The 15,974-nt window shown below is 26.1% G+C and overlaps 2 protein-coding genes across 2 annotated transcripts in view; one reads left to right on the forward strand and one right to left on the reverse strand.

Moving 5' to 3' along the window:
- Window positions 1-5,136: 5,136 nt before the first annotated feature.
- Window positions 5,137-11,063, reverse strand: LOC119679807. The gene is made up of 3 exons (XM_038092356.1): window positions 10,646-11,063; window positions 10,448-10,577; window positions 5,137-5,195 (listed from the first exon to the last, which is right to left on the reverse strand). Exons 1-2 carry the CDS (start codon window positions 10,924-10,926, stop codon window positions 10,553-10,555), a joined length of 306 nt encoding a protein of 101 aa, XP_037948284.1. The 5' UTR covers window positions 10,927-11,063; the 3' UTR covers window positions 5,137-5,195; window positions 10,448-10,552.
- The window catches only part of LOC119679805, a 136,980-nt gene continuing 126,334 nt past the window's right edge, over window positions 5,329-15,974 (forward strand). The window contains exon 1 of the mRNA XM_038092353.1: window positions 5,329-5,387. The gene's annotated coding sequence lies outside the window, so the exon portion shown is untranslated. The remainder of the gene's footprint in view (window positions 5,388-15,974) is intronic.

Here is a 15,974-nt window from a genome sequence, read left to right on the forward strand (position 1 = left end):
AAATGACTTAAATAAGTTTGTACTGTATTTTTTTATAAACGAACACCCAAAATCATCTTAAAAGCTTCGTAATAGCACTGTACCTATGTTGTTGTTGCATATTTTTAGACATATTGAAAAACGATCACTAAAAAGTGTATTTTATTAGTGATATTAAGAACTTTTGCCTTCATATGTTTCTTCATACCTCTGAGTCTATGATATCTGATTTCAAGATACTTCTTTTCAAGGACAAGGACAATTCATCACTTTGCTCCTACTCAACTACGCTAAAGTTGAATGCAAAGCTACTATAGAAATAGAAAGCAACAATAATGGATTATTTATGATTTGCATAACTATCAAGATACAATTTTCTTTTTTGAAATTATAACTTCATTTAGTCTAAATTACTAATTAAAAAATTATTTTTTAAAGAGGTTTTTCGAACAGCAGTAAACTACAACAACAAAAATTCATTTTATATTATTTTAATTAATTAAATATTTGGCAAATACCCATCATCAGTGATCTTAGAAATAATTCTTGTATTTAATTATTGGTTAATAATTTTTTGAAACTGCAAGTACTAGGAATCGAATTAGTGCCCTGCCAAATTTGAAGCTCAGAGTCAGCGCACTTTAACTGACCAAAAGCCGCAATTGCTTCTTATTGTTCGCACATTTTTTTCTGAAGTTTTAATTAATTAATTATATTTTTATTTTTAATTCCTGAATTTTAATACATTTCTGTTTATAGAGGCATTATTTGTTGCATTATTTGTTCTTTCTTATATATACAACCTAATCTAGGAACATAATTTAGGTAAGTCATGCTAATGTTACTCTACGAGTCGCAATTTCTAAATTTTTATTTTGATTTATATAACTATCAAGATGCAACTTATATATATTTATATGAATCATTTTTATAATTCAGTTAAACTTGCTAACTCACTAATTACAAAATTATTACTTTTTATTTCCTTATATTTTGGAAATTTCATTATTTTATCTAACTTAATGTAATATTAAGGATACGTATCTCAATTTATTTTTTTAAATTTGAATCATTCAAAAACAACAATATTTAAAAAATTTGTAACGTTTTTCTTGATTATATTATAAATTTGTTGTTAATACTTTTCTTTAAAATTTTTTTTTTAATACCTTTATATTAAAAACAACTTTTAATATTTTTTATTGTTTTTGTTTATTATTTTTTATTTAATATTATTGTTTATTTAATATTATTTTTTATTTTATTTATTATTTTTGTTAAATATCTTTAATAGAGAATAAAAATTTTTAATTAAAAGTGTTATTAATTTTATTAGGCAACGTTTAATATATGAAACTAAAATATTGATGACAATCGTAGTCTCATTGAATACGTGATCAACAATTTTTATTAAGCCACGTGCAACATTTGTTTGTTATCAAGTTGCTAACATCAACTTCGCAACATACTGTTGCTGCTAGTATAAGCTCAGGAACACATTATTGGTAGTACGAACTCATCAACATATTGTTACTACTACAAATTCAACAACATATTATTGCTAATGCTTACTTATCACAAAAAAAATAAATACATATATTATTTTTGCTTATCAACATATTGTTGCTGAATTACGCTGCAACATGCTGCTGTTAATACTAGCTCAGCAGCATGTTGGTATAAATAATTGTTACTGCAAGCAAAAATAATAAATGCTATAAGATGTCGTAGCTTGCTCTTCAACATTTAAGAGCTTTTGCCCAAGTGGACCATCAAGAAGTTCGCAACAGCAATTTGTTTTAGTCAATCATCACAATCCATATTTTCTTGATGCCATATATTTTGTTATTATGATTTTAACAGAAATTAATCCAATTCTGCAAAAGCAACTAAGAACAGATCATGCATTTGGAATTGATGTTTATATGGCGACTTGATTAGACAAAGGAAATTGTTGCAAATTTTTTCTGTTTTAAACAGATCACTTTTTATAAACATGCATGAATAGAAAAAAATATTTGCTTATAATAACTATTTAAATTATTACTTATTAATTGTAAGCATATTATAGTATATAGGTATCTTGTAACATAACTTTTATAATTGATATTTATCGACTCTAAACGTGCATTCAATATCCTGCTCCATATCGCCTTTTAGTTTGCACTAGAGTCTAAAGGCATACCGGGGAAGTTGATACATTTAGTGAAAGGCTGGTACTTTGACACGCATTGCTCAGTACTTCACGAAGGGTGTCTCAGTGGACTTTGATTCAAATTAAGTCTGGCGTTCGACAAGGCTGCATCGTTTTACCTTTATTATTCAATAGAGTCTTAGATGTGGTTATGTCGGAAGCTTTGACCGCAGATCACCGCATATCATTTAGCCTTCAAAACAAACTTACTGACCTTGACTACGCGAATGACATCTGTTTGCTAACACATAATTTTACCCAAATGCAAATATCGCTGAACAATATCGAAAAGCATGCACTGGCAACTGGTCTCTCAATCAATAACAGCAAACCAATCTATGCGTTTGAATTCAAACTGCTCAACGAATTTCCAACTAGATGGCGTCTGCATTGAAGATTTCTAAAGAGCTACTTCTCGAACAATGGTGGCAGTCGACAAGACATTCAACACAGGCTATCGAAAGTGAAGCAACCCTAAGTAAAATCTGACGTTTATTCAAAATTTCACAAAGCACTAAGATACGCCTGTACCTTTGCCATTCGCTGTCTACGACACATCCTTCATGTATTCTGACTAGCAACAATAACTAATAATGAGCTCCGGTTTATAGCCTTTTATAACTGAAGAAATAATGACGTGCAAATACAGATGGCTTGAACGAACTCTAAGAAAACCCGCTGATGATATTGTAAGAAAGGTCTTAGATTTCAACCCTAAAGGCAGTAGAAGACCTCGTAATACTTGAAAGAGACAAACTGAAACCGAATTAAGAAACTCTCGAAAGGGCTGAAGTGAAACAAAACGTTTTGCATTAAATAGAGTTCAATGGAAACTATTTGTTACTACCCTATGTTCCACTGAGGAATAAAAGGATTAAATATATATATTGGATATAGTTATTTTGACATAAACAAAATATATAAATAAAGTACAATATTGCTATTACATATTTTAAATTAAAACAAACCATAAGAATACGAATAGGAATAACAATAAACAGGGTACCAGCTCCCAACGGAGCACAGCACTGCGATCATGTTTGAATGCCATCGGAATGAAAGCCAGAATGTCAGCCGTCGAGAACCTCCTAACCATAAGAATAGTGTACGTAATTTTATTCAAGGCACTTTAATTGATTTAATATTTCAAATGCATAAATTATCATCAATATATAATGAATATATGCATATGTACATTTTACCTTAACTTTTTTTTAATTTTTTTTCAAATAATTCAAATACATAAGCAAATATTTTCTTCCATTCATAATCTTTTATAAAAAGTGATCTCCTTAATTAAAAAACAATTAGCAACAATTTAGCATTTATTATTTTTGTTGCTAAAGCTAACTTGACAACACATTGTTGCTAGTTCAAGTTCTGCAACATGCTGCTACTCACACCAGCTCAGCAGCATGTTGCCACAATTAATTGTGGCTTCAATTAATTCTTGTTCAGCTCGGCTTAACAGCATGAGCTAATGAAAGCTTTCAGTGCAATTTAAAGCGGCAAATCAGGTGGACGTGTGTGTGTCTTACGCGGCGAGTTGTGGTTTGTGCAAATAACAGTACAATTTTAGTGTTTTTTTTTTTGCTTTTTGAAATAAACAAAAATTTACACAATTTAGTTGGATAGTTTTGCATTGTGCGTGTGTATGTGTTGTAAAAGATTGAAACAATTATAATTTCTTGTATATTTTGTTGACATATTTGCAAACCAGACACATGTTTGCAACTCTTCTCGCTGGTTAAGCAACTTTTGTAGGTGTTCGGACAAGACAAAAAAAAAAGTGCATGATGCAGTTATATTTTTTTTTGTGTTGTTTTTTTGTTTTTGTTTTTTTGTTGTATGTTCAGTTAAAGAAATGCATAAAAAGTGAAACTGAAATAATTAAACACGCAAAATGAACTTGAAAGAAAAATCAAAATTCCATTACATTGTCGCTTTCATTGAAATTTCGTACGTAAAATTACAACAAGAAAAAATCTTGGTCAACGGAGCAAAAAAAATTAATACAAAAAAAGTGATTAAAGCAAAAAAAAAAAAACTGTGTTGAAGAAAAATGTTGAAAAAAATGTGCAACAATTGACTGAACAAAATAGCACGCAGGATACAAAAAAAAACTCATTAAAAAGAGTTAATTTCTTTTGCATTTTTAATTACATCCGTGCGACGCCAACGGACCATTTCTTACTCCTATCCGGTGGTCCATTACGTTCTCAATTTATTGCTGTCATTAAATTTTACTAAATTTTTCAAAATCTTAACAAAACCACCAAGAAAAAAAATAAACTGAAACTAAAAATTGCATAAGAGATTTTTTTTGTTTTTATTTTTATTTTTTTATCTTAATTTTTTTTTTTAATTTTGTTTTTTATTTATTTTTTCATGTTTTATTTTATTTTTGCCAATGATCGGAACGTCTTCAGCTGCTACCAGTTTTTTTCTTGAAAATTTTAAATTTTTTTCTCTTTTTGTTTTTATTTTTATTTTGATTTTGTTTGTATTTGCTGCTGCCAGTTTCCATATTTGCACTTCTTGTTTATTTTTGCATAATTCCGCTGCTTGGCGTTGCATATTTTATACAATTTTTTTGTTTATTTAAAAACTCAAGCATTGAATTTTTATTGCAAATTTTTAAAAATTAAAAAAAGAATTTTTATTTAAAAAAAAATAAAAATTAAAAAAAAAAAATAATTTAAAAAAAATTTTTAAGATTTTTAATAATTGTTCAGAAAAAATTTTTTTTTTTAAATAGCTGTGTTTTCTTTTTCGAGTTTTAAAAATAAAATTAAAAAAAGTCTTGTTGTTGCTATTTTAATTTTGTATTTGCAAATTTTGATTCTATTTGAATAAATGTCAAAAAAATTTATTACAAAAAAAATATATATTTTAAAAAAATTTTTGTTTTGTTTCATTTGTTTTGATGTTTGCTTAACATTTTCTTTTGTTTTTGTTTTTGCCTTGTGTTGCGCTGTACAGCCTGTTTATCGAAAACCTCTTCACCTTGCAATCGAGCGCCCTGCGACGAGAAAACCGTATTGAAAAGTCAATTAATAATTAATAAATAATAAAAATAATTATTAAATTAAAGTGCTTAAAATATTAAAATTTAAAATAAATTACATTTAATAAATATAAACTTTTAGTGATTAATAAATAAATAACTAAAATAAAAAAAGTTTTAATTAAAAAGAACTTGAACGAAGCGAAGGTAAGTCATTCTATACGATTTTGTTATAATTGATTTTAAATAAATAAAATAAAAATTATAATTTAAGTTTAAACATTTCGTATATACATATGCATATATTTTGGACACGATATATATTAAATTAATAGAATAATATGTAACTTTTTAAATTATTTTTAAAAAAACATATTTAATAGTTTACTTTATTGTTAATTATTTATTGTCTATTATACTTTTCAATTATTTTTAATAAATACATTTTATTTACTTATTTCTTTATATTATTTTTTATTTTAATTTTTATTATAATTCATTTATTAGTTTTTTTATTATTAATGGGCTTAGTTGGTTTATTTAACATAGAAAATTATAAATTTTTTTTAAAAACATAATAATAAGACAATAAAAAAACTGTTTGATTATTGGTCGTAATAACAATATATTAATAATTTATTTATATTATTTTGATTTATAGTTTATAGTTATCTTTAGGGTACTTACAAAGAGTATATAAAAATAATCTTAAATTTTAATGTTTTTTATATATCTAAAATATATAATCCTTCAAATAGGAAATATTAATTTTTTTCATACTTTTTTTTTATTTAAAGTATTATTATTGTTATGCAAAATGTTTATATATATTTTTAAAATCATAAAACTGAAACATATTTATATTAATTTAAACATTTATTTTTTAAATAAATTTTGACCGCAAAATAATACAAAAGTCGCTACCTTATATAAATATTGTCTTAAAATAAAAAAATAATAAAAAATAATTAACCAAATTATTGTAGTATTTTATAACAAAAAATATTTAAATTTATTTTTATTAATAATTTATACTTAGTGGCATAAATTTATATGGTACATCTCATATTAAATTTTTGATAACAAATATTTTTTATTAGAAATGTTTTAGGAAAAGATTTTTTATACATTTCAATTTAATTTAATTTATTTTTCTCATATGTTATGGAATTTCTATATATATATTTTTATTCAATTAAATTCAATTTTTAATAATAGAACATTTTTTTATTGGACTTTAATTAAATTTATTTGCATAAATAATGACGATTAAAAATAGTCTAATCATTATTAATAAAATTTAATAATTTCCATTATTTATATTGAAAAAGATCTGCGAGGTAGTTCAAATATTGATAATTAAAAAGTATTAATAATATTTTGTAAATTGTTTATGTATAGTTTTATAAATAATTCAACTAAATAATCATTATTAATCATTATTATTAATTTTATTCTATATTATTCTAAAATAAAATTATTATGAATTTAAAACTAACCGAACTCCAGTTAAAATTAATTTATTGAACAAACTTACATATATTTGTATGTAAAAAAAAAATTTATTTATATGGTATATACGTATATAAATCAACTTTGCGGTAAGAAATATTTATGTGAATATGAATATGCATTTTCGGGATATAACAGTTCATTTCCTTATACTTTAAAACTTTAAAATTAATTTTTTTGTTAAATATTTTTGTTTTGTTGACAAATAAATAAATTAAAAATTTACAGATAGATAGTCTGAAATAATAAATATTATAATCGTATTTAAACCTTAAGAACACCTAATAACGTATTGTTTTTTATTATTAATATTTATTTGTTAAGACTTAGAGACCCGAAACCAGATTATATTTAAATTATTTCTTTAATTTTTAGTTAATCAATTTTTAAGTTTTTTAAGTACATATCGTGTTGCAAACATTATTTTTATATAGGGAAATAAATGTTTTTTTTTATTTTTTTGAAACTTTTAATATATTTATTTATTTATTTATATTTAATTTTTAATATTGGTTAAAAATTTCTGTTTGCGTATGTATGATTTAATTTAATTTTTAATTAATCAGTTTTTATTAAATATTACTCACCTATAATATATGATTTTTATTATATTGCAACTATTTTATTTTCTTATTAAATAATCGTTGCTATTTGGTTAATAATCTTAATATATAAATTCATTACTAATCTTAATTATAATTATCATTAATTATTTTTATGATGTTAATTGAAATGTTAATAATATTAACAATTAATTTAATTTACTCCTGTATAATTTTATAAGAAATTACTTTTTAGCTTGCATTTTTACTTAGATACTCGAATTAATATTTCATACAAAATAATAATACATATAATTAGTTTTGTTTATATAAATATAAGAATTAATTTTTCAATTTTTTTTAAAATTATATTCTTCTTCTTGTTTATTTTATTTACATTTTTTATATAAAAAAATTATTTACATATTTTTAAAATTTTGAATCATTGTTCATCAATCAATTTGTATTTGACAACAATTTGATATAGATTTTTGAAATGATTTTATTTTTTAACTACCTATATATACTTTTCGTTTCAAACATTTTAATAATTAGTTTTGGAATTATTCTACAATTTATTTTACTTAATTTTTTTTTTTTTGTATTTATTACAGCTTAACATTTTGATTTTATATGTTAACTTGGGCGCCTAATATATAAATATATAGCAATACATTATTATTTAAAAATTTATTTAACATTCTGCTAAAATAATATTTAATTGCAATATAGATATTATTATATCAGTTCTATTAAGTAATTATATATTTTTTTTTAAATTTATTTATTATAGCTTATAAGTAAGTACTACAATGTATAATACTTTACGTGTTGATTATTGAAATATATATATTTTTGATATATTATTAAATATTTCATATTTTAATTTTTTTTCTTAAATTTTGTAAAGCAGCTTCTTTAGTTTAATAGCAATTTTATATTATTAATACAATATTATATTTAAAAAAAGGAAGAAATTTATTAAATTATTAGTTTAATCTATTTTTATAAAATTTGTTGTTTTATGATTTGTCGTTATTTTAAATTTATTAAAATTAATTTTTAAAACTGACTTATCAATTTTTTATTAATATTGTCTTTTATATTACACATATTATATCATATACCAATATAACAGTATATGTCACATATATGTGTATCACTTTTTTCTTAAAATAGTTAACTTATTCTATTATATCTCATTTACTATTAAATCATTTTATTATAACATTATTGGTATTTATGCAATATATAGATAATATGGTTTTTAAGACTTGCGTTGAGCTTTTTTTTCGTTTAAGAGACAATTTTTATATATAAAATTTTTATATATAAATTTTTTAGTAAAAATTACTTATTTCAAAATCATTAATCACTTTCGCAGGGCTATGAAAATTTCTTTAAAATCACTATAAATAATATATAAACAATGTCTTTCTAATATATTACAGTTTAATTGCATTTTATAAAGTCAGTGAATTAACGTACGTGTTGTTAAGGAAATTATGCAAAAAGATTTAATTTTATAATTTATCCAATTTAATAATTATTGTGCAATGATCAATTAACATATACAATAAATACTATGAATTGTTTTGCCTTGACAAAAGTATACTGAAATACTATAGTACGACATGGTAGATAGTTGTTGACATGAGCAGTGTTGCATTGAAACTCATTACGCGCGAAGTTCAAAAAGTCACTAAAATGATCAAATTACTATCGTATGCTATAGGGCTATTATAGTAATATTATCGCTTTTGTGAAATAAATTTATACAGATATATGAAATCGTCATAAAAAAAGTTTTAATCATCATTTAATAGATAATAATATCTTTAAAAACTATTTGAAGCTATTATTGCTTTGAATACTATCAGAAAAAATATATTCCAATTAAGACGAAGAGAAACCCTAAGTTATCTAAATATTTGGGAAAAAGGAACCGGTTCGTCCCTATTTTAAGGAAAATCTTAATCAGAGCTGTTTTAAGCACAAGTTCTCAAAAATGATTGAGTTTCGGTTGCACATTTTTTTGCAGTGTACATGTTAACTATGTTAAAGTTTCTCGCGGATAACGCATCTCTATCCAAAATTTAATTTCTTTTATAACCTATATACCTGGAAGTCTAAAATCAATTTCAGAAGTCTGTGGCAATATTCACAGACTTAATAATCTAAATATATATGAAATCAAATCAATCTCTGCTAATTTAATTGCACATTATCTTGTTAGCAACCATTTTTTAGAGATGGAACTTTGAAATAGTGAAGCATTTCTATCTCTTACCTAGCTGTGTCATGCGATCGCCAAAAACAAGTACAGTACGACGCATATGGAATCGAATGAAGTCTTGGATCTTACATTCAGAGATATTGTTCGGTTTGTCATTAGGTTTTATTTATCCGAGTTTATAACAACACTTCTTAATGATATACATTTTGGACCAAATTAAATCTAGGATCTTGGAATCAATAATTATACACGTTTTGAATCATATTATAACTCTGTTATTATATAATATATATTATAACCATGCCTTCAATATATTAAATTAATGATATTTAGGTTTTTAATAGGCTCATTTGCCGCAGTTCAGTAGAGCATTTTTTAGAATATCTTAATTTTATATGTTTTATATGGTCTAATTGGTGAGTATTAAATTATAGACAATTCGTAGATCAACAGTTAACCATTTTTGAAAACATTGACCTTATATTTTTTATTTAAGAATTTGATTATTAAAACAGTAAGCCAGATATATCACAAAATGCATATAATACACATAATAACATAATATATATATTATATTGTAATATATATGTAATATATAAAATACCACTGTTGAAGGAGTTGCCACATAGATTTTATTATTAAATTAAATATTAATGTCCACGTTTTTGAATTCGGTAGGCTGTTATTTTTAAAATAAAAATTCGTGATTAAATAAAATTGTGTGAAATACGACGAAACATATTGAATATTGATCGTAATAACAATTTATTAAATATAATTATAATTATATATGTATTATTATATTATTATATATTATAATCACTATGTGGTTATATTGAATATATAGAAATTGTTCTGCAATTGATAAATAAATATTTTCAAGAAGCCATGTAAGTCAAGCCATGTAAGTCAAGTCAAACAAACAAAAATAAATTTCATTATTAAATACTCTCTTTATATATGTTAAAATTACTTACCTTGCACCGCAAAACATTTTATTTTTCCTCTATGAGTTCTTAACATTTGATCAATCCAATCTCTGTCCAACCAATAGAATTTTCGATTTAGATATCACTCAGTCCTCACTTACTGCCTAAGAAGATATTCCTAAAAAGCCACAAATCTTAATAAATACCATTTCTTTAAGTATGAAAGAAATATATAATAATATTTACTCCTTAGATTCCTTCTTCTTGGGTTTATGCATTTCAAGCCACTTGCTGTAATCAGGAAGTTTATGACGCATTGCAGTCTTCCTTTTGCGTTCGGCCACGAACTTGTCACGCTCCTTTACCCACATCCGACCATATTCCCAGCCCAAAAGGCAACTCATTGATGGCGGACACTGGCTAGTTTCGAAAGAGGCGACAAAGGGCTTGATATTCGCCCTAGCGTGAGATTCTAAGTGATCTTTAGGCTTGACCAAAATAGCGCGCGACCAAAGCTGATGATTCATTTTGCTAATATCTACCAAAATTTATACGAGTAATGCGAAATTGATAATTTTGATGGATTCGAATATTTTGTACCAGTAAAAAATATATTATATATTTTTACTGATACAAACGGTAACTTTAATGTACAACATTTATTTCAAAATATAAATTAAATGAAAAAATTTCAGTTGCACACATCTTATGTAAAAACAAATTCACTTTTGACATATGATGCAAAGTATCTTAAAAAGTATTATTAATACTTCAAATTGGGGTTCAAATTTATTGCTCTGCACAATGCATTAAATTAACTGAGTGCCTTTATTACCAAAGCCGTCTTTATCGCAGTCTTTTTCAATTTATTACTTTTTGAGCCATACAATAAAATCGAAAGGAAAAAATTAAAAAGGATTTAATGGGCCGTTTTTAGTGGCCTAAATGATATAAAATAATAGCCTCTAAATTTACACTAAAAATAAAAGGAAGTAAAATACTATTTAAAAAATGAACTGCAATTTTTTATTGCAAAAACTACTTTAAAGTATCTATAAAAATACTTCAGTTCATAGTTCATTTAAAAAATAGATTTATAGGTCTTTATTTTATTATTAGTGTTAAGTTATACTCCAAAGTTACGTAGGTCATTTTGCTTTATACTAGGTAGACCAGAACCGAATCAATTATATTTTGCATATCTGGCAAGTCTTAAACGACAACTGTAAAAATTTCGACTTCATTAGAAGTTGATTAGCTTTTTGCAAATAATTGAAATAGTGCACTTTAGTGATTTTTTACAAAATGGAAAAAATTAAATATCATTTAGTAATAAAATTTCTCCATATATATAACTTGGCAATAAGTGTAAAGCAATATGTGATTTTCTTCATTAAATATATACACGTATATATAACATATATATCTGATTTTTTAACTGCTATTAAAAACATATGATATAGGTATGATAACAGTTTTTAAGCACGATGAGTTTCAAGTAAGTAAATTTTCAACCTATCTACCTTAGTATAGTAATGGGATTGTTATATGTACCTAATGTTTTGCTACAGTGATCTATTTGAAGTCCAAACAAAAATTAGAGACTCGAGTTGCTATCCCTCAATAAAATTTATACACAAATTTACAATATAATGTTTTAGACACTATGCAAGTTCCAGGGTACAGATGACTAAACGTTTTTTCTATCAGCTGAGAAGATGCCACCTCTCATAGTATCAGGAGTGGGACTCGAAATCTCGCATAATTTCTAAAAAGATATATATGTAAATTTGTACATTTAAATTTAAATTCCTACACATATCTGCACACATATATAACATAGTATGGTATATGTAAAATTCAGGTAAAGGGAACTATCACAATAAACTGATCTTAACAAATATTAAGAATTGAAGAAAAGGGATCCAAGAAACTAAATACGATTACTGTATAATCGTATATTTGCTCTTTAAATAGATAATAATATGGAAAAAAGAATAATCACAACATACTTTCTTATAAATATCCTTTAGAAAATAGTTTCTTATGTTCAATATCACATATTTGTGCTTCAAACAGAGATTTCTAATAAAAATTCGGATTTGAAATCAGTATAAGGACATTATCGTATATATGCCATTTAAAAAGGGGTTTCAAATTTATATACCAATATCCATTATAGTATATATACGCTTTAGATAGAATTTTACATAAAAAATGTTAATTTGAAAAAAGAATATTCATAACAACGCATTATCGCACATATACCCCCAAAAAAAGCCTTATACCCTTATTATAACCTTTAAAAAAAGGTTCTTAGATGGAAATAGAGATATCTATACGCATTATAGCGTATAGTATATGCGGTTTAAATACAATTTTAGATAAAATTGTTGGTTCAAAAACCATATACGCATAACGAATTTTTGCATATATGTATGTCCTACTATATATATATGTCCGCCTACTATACTCAACAAATGACAAGAGAAGATCATGAGCAAACCATCGAAATGTGGAGCAAACCCTTCTGAAAATATAGTGGTGACGATGAGAGGGAACGCAAAAAGCTGGTGAACGATAGAGTCATATGTGATTCAATTCCTCAAATCGAAAAAATTAAACATAAACTGGAGAACCAGAAACTATGCTAATAAATAGTGCAGACACCAAAAAAATGCGGTGAAAAAATAGAAGCCTGTAATGCCAACATAAAAAAGACCCTCTCGAAGTATTGCAAAAGCGGTTCCGAGGGGGAGTAAATCTCGTTGAATACTACCATTCCGACGACGGTTGGTCTTATAGTGCATTAAGCATTCCACCTTCTCAACACACAAAAAATAAAAATATACATATGTGTATATCCTTTAGAAGCGTTTTCAGATAAAAATAGACGTAGAAATAGATACATCCATAACATCTCATAATAATGAGATATTAGTTACAAAAAGTAGTTTTGAAAAACATTATACAAAATAATTTTTGTGTTATTTTAATAAATTGAAATTTTGGCTGGCCATACAACTGTTTCGAGTATTGCCAAATACCCATTATCAGTGGTCTTAGAAATAATTCTTGTATTGATTTATTCGTAAAAAATTTTTTAAGACTGCAAGTACCAGGAATCGAATTCGTGTTCTGCCAAATTTGAAGCTCAGAGTCAGCGCTCTTTAACCAACTGACCCAAAGCCGTACTTAACTTTTATGTTCGTACTTTTTTCTGGAGTTTTGTTACTTTGCTCTGAAAGTTTTATTAACAAAATCACTTGCTGTGTTTATATTAGAACAAAATCATAAACCAGATGCAGAATAATTGAATTAATTAGTTATATATTTTTATTTTTAAGTGTTAAATTTCAATACTATTCTGTTTGTTCAGGCATTATTTATATAATTATAATGATATAATTTAATTATTATATCAGTGATTATATACAACTACTGATTAAAAATATTCAACCAAAAGATTTACTAAACCAATTCTGGAAATAAGCGTTAAAATGCAAAACTTATTTCATCAGTCTGTAATTGGTAAAAGAAAATGTTATCAATTAACATGCGCTTAACAGTTTACTGTAATCTACTGCGTTACAGTGTACATACAACTGTTATGTTTTAAAAATTCAACTTGGCATATGTAGTCTGCCATTTCGTGGTTAACTAACCTATTTTATGTATATATTATAGTTCAAATTATAATTATTTTAATATCTTATATATAAAATTAACATTGTCAAAATGTTAGTTACCGTACTCCTCCGAAACGGCTTTACCGATTTTTATCAAATTTTATATGCGTATTCAGTAGGTCTGGGAATCGGCTACTATCTATTTTTCATACCGCTAAAGTGATTAGGGTATCCCTATCCAGCAAAAATATCTTTAATGCTTTAACAAAAATTTTTTTATTTTTTTGACATACATTTTTTTATATTTTTGAAAAAGAAAACTTGCTATGATATGAAAAGTTGTTGTCTATGAAAATACTGAATTCATAAAACTGCCCCTAATTTCTGTACTATCGTTGATTCCCAAAATGCTCTCATTGACCGCGTATTTCCAGATGTACACATACAATACATAAATCTGGCTGGCAGAAAGAGCCATTAGCAGCAAAAAAAACGTGGACGTTGATGAATTAAACTTCAAGATAAAACAGACATTGCCAAGCGACTTAATATCATACAAATCGATCGATACAGTTTGTGATACCAACGAAGTTGTAAACTATCCAGCAGAGTTTTTAAACTCACTGAATTTGCCAGGCATCCCACCACACATTTTACGACTGAAAGTTGGATCACCGATTATTTTACTTCGGAATTTGAACCCGCCACGGCTATGCAATAGTACGCGATTGGTAATTAAAAAATTGATGAAAAACATTATCGAAGCCACCATTTTGAATGGCAAGGTCCGAAACGAAAAACTTTTATTGCCACGAATTCCAATGATTCTCACAGACATGCCAATTTAATTCAAACGCGTTCAATTTCCTATTAGATTGGCATTTGCAAAGACCATCAATAAGTCGCAAGGCCAAACGATGTCTGTTTGCGGTCTTATAAATAAAATTTCCATGTCACAATGTTAGTTACCGTACTCCTCCGAAACGGCTTTACCGATTTTTACCAAATTTTATATGCGTATTCAGTAGGTCTGAGAATCGGCTACTATCTATTTTTCATACCGCTAAAGTGATTAGGGAGTCCCTACCCAGTAAAAATATCCTTAGTGCTTAACAAAAAATTTTTTATTTTTTTGACATAAATTTTGTTTATATTTTTGAAAAAGAAAAATTTTTTCTTAATATTTTATGTAACTACGCCAACAAGTACATCGAGCATTTACATCGACTTCGTTCTTCGTCTTCGGCTTGCATGGCAGATGGAAAATGTACTAAAAATTTTTCTAAAGATTTCACTAATGATACTATAACAAATACCGACGGATATCCAATATATCGTCGAAGAAATCCCGATAATGGGGGACAATGGCGGGTGGTAACGTATTCGCCTCTGCTAAGCAAGACATACAATGCTTATATTAATGTTGAGTTTTGCAGTTCTGTGAAGAGCATCAAATATATAAGTATGTCCATAAAGGCGGTGGTATGGCTGTGTTTAGAGTAGAAAATACTAATGTAAATGCTCCTCCAATGAACAAAAACGGTGAAATTACGCTCTACCAAATTGGTCGGTACATCACCTCCAATGAAGCTGCTTGGCGTATCTTCGGCTTTCTAATTCATGAACGGGATCCAGCAGCTGTTCAGGTAGCCGTCCATCTTGAAAATGGTCAGCGTGTATTTTTCACGAACGAGACAGTGATTGATCGTGGTACAAATCCACCTAAATCTGCACTCACTGCATTTTTTGAATTGTTTAATAGTACGGATGATTTTGGTGCCTTTGCAAAAACATTACTCTATTCACAAGTACCACGCTATTTCACATGGCCTTAAACAAAAAAATGGATGCCCCGCAAGCAAGTTTCACCAGTTGATGCATGTCTCAATTTATTTAAATCAAACGCTTATTTATAGTTAATCCAAGACACACTGAGTACTTTTATC

This window comes from Teleopsis dalmanni, chromosome 2, assembly GCF_002237135.1.
Source record: "Teleopsis dalmanni isolate 2A chromosome 2, ASM223713v2, whole genome shotgun sequence".
NCBI classification, from domain to species: domain Eukaryota; kingdom Metazoa; phylum Arthropoda; class Insecta; order Diptera; family Diopsidae; genus Teleopsis; species Teleopsis dalmanni.

Coding starts and splice junctions, on each gene's coding strand:
- LOC119679807 (XM_038092356.1), bottom strand. CDS start 10,926: ATGAATCATCAGCTTTGGTCGCGCGCTATTTTGGTCAAGCCTAAAGAT. Junction 10,578..10,645: donor AAGAAGAAGGAATCTAAGGA/GTAAATATTATT, acceptor GTGGCTTTTTAG/GAATATCTTCTTAGGCAGTA.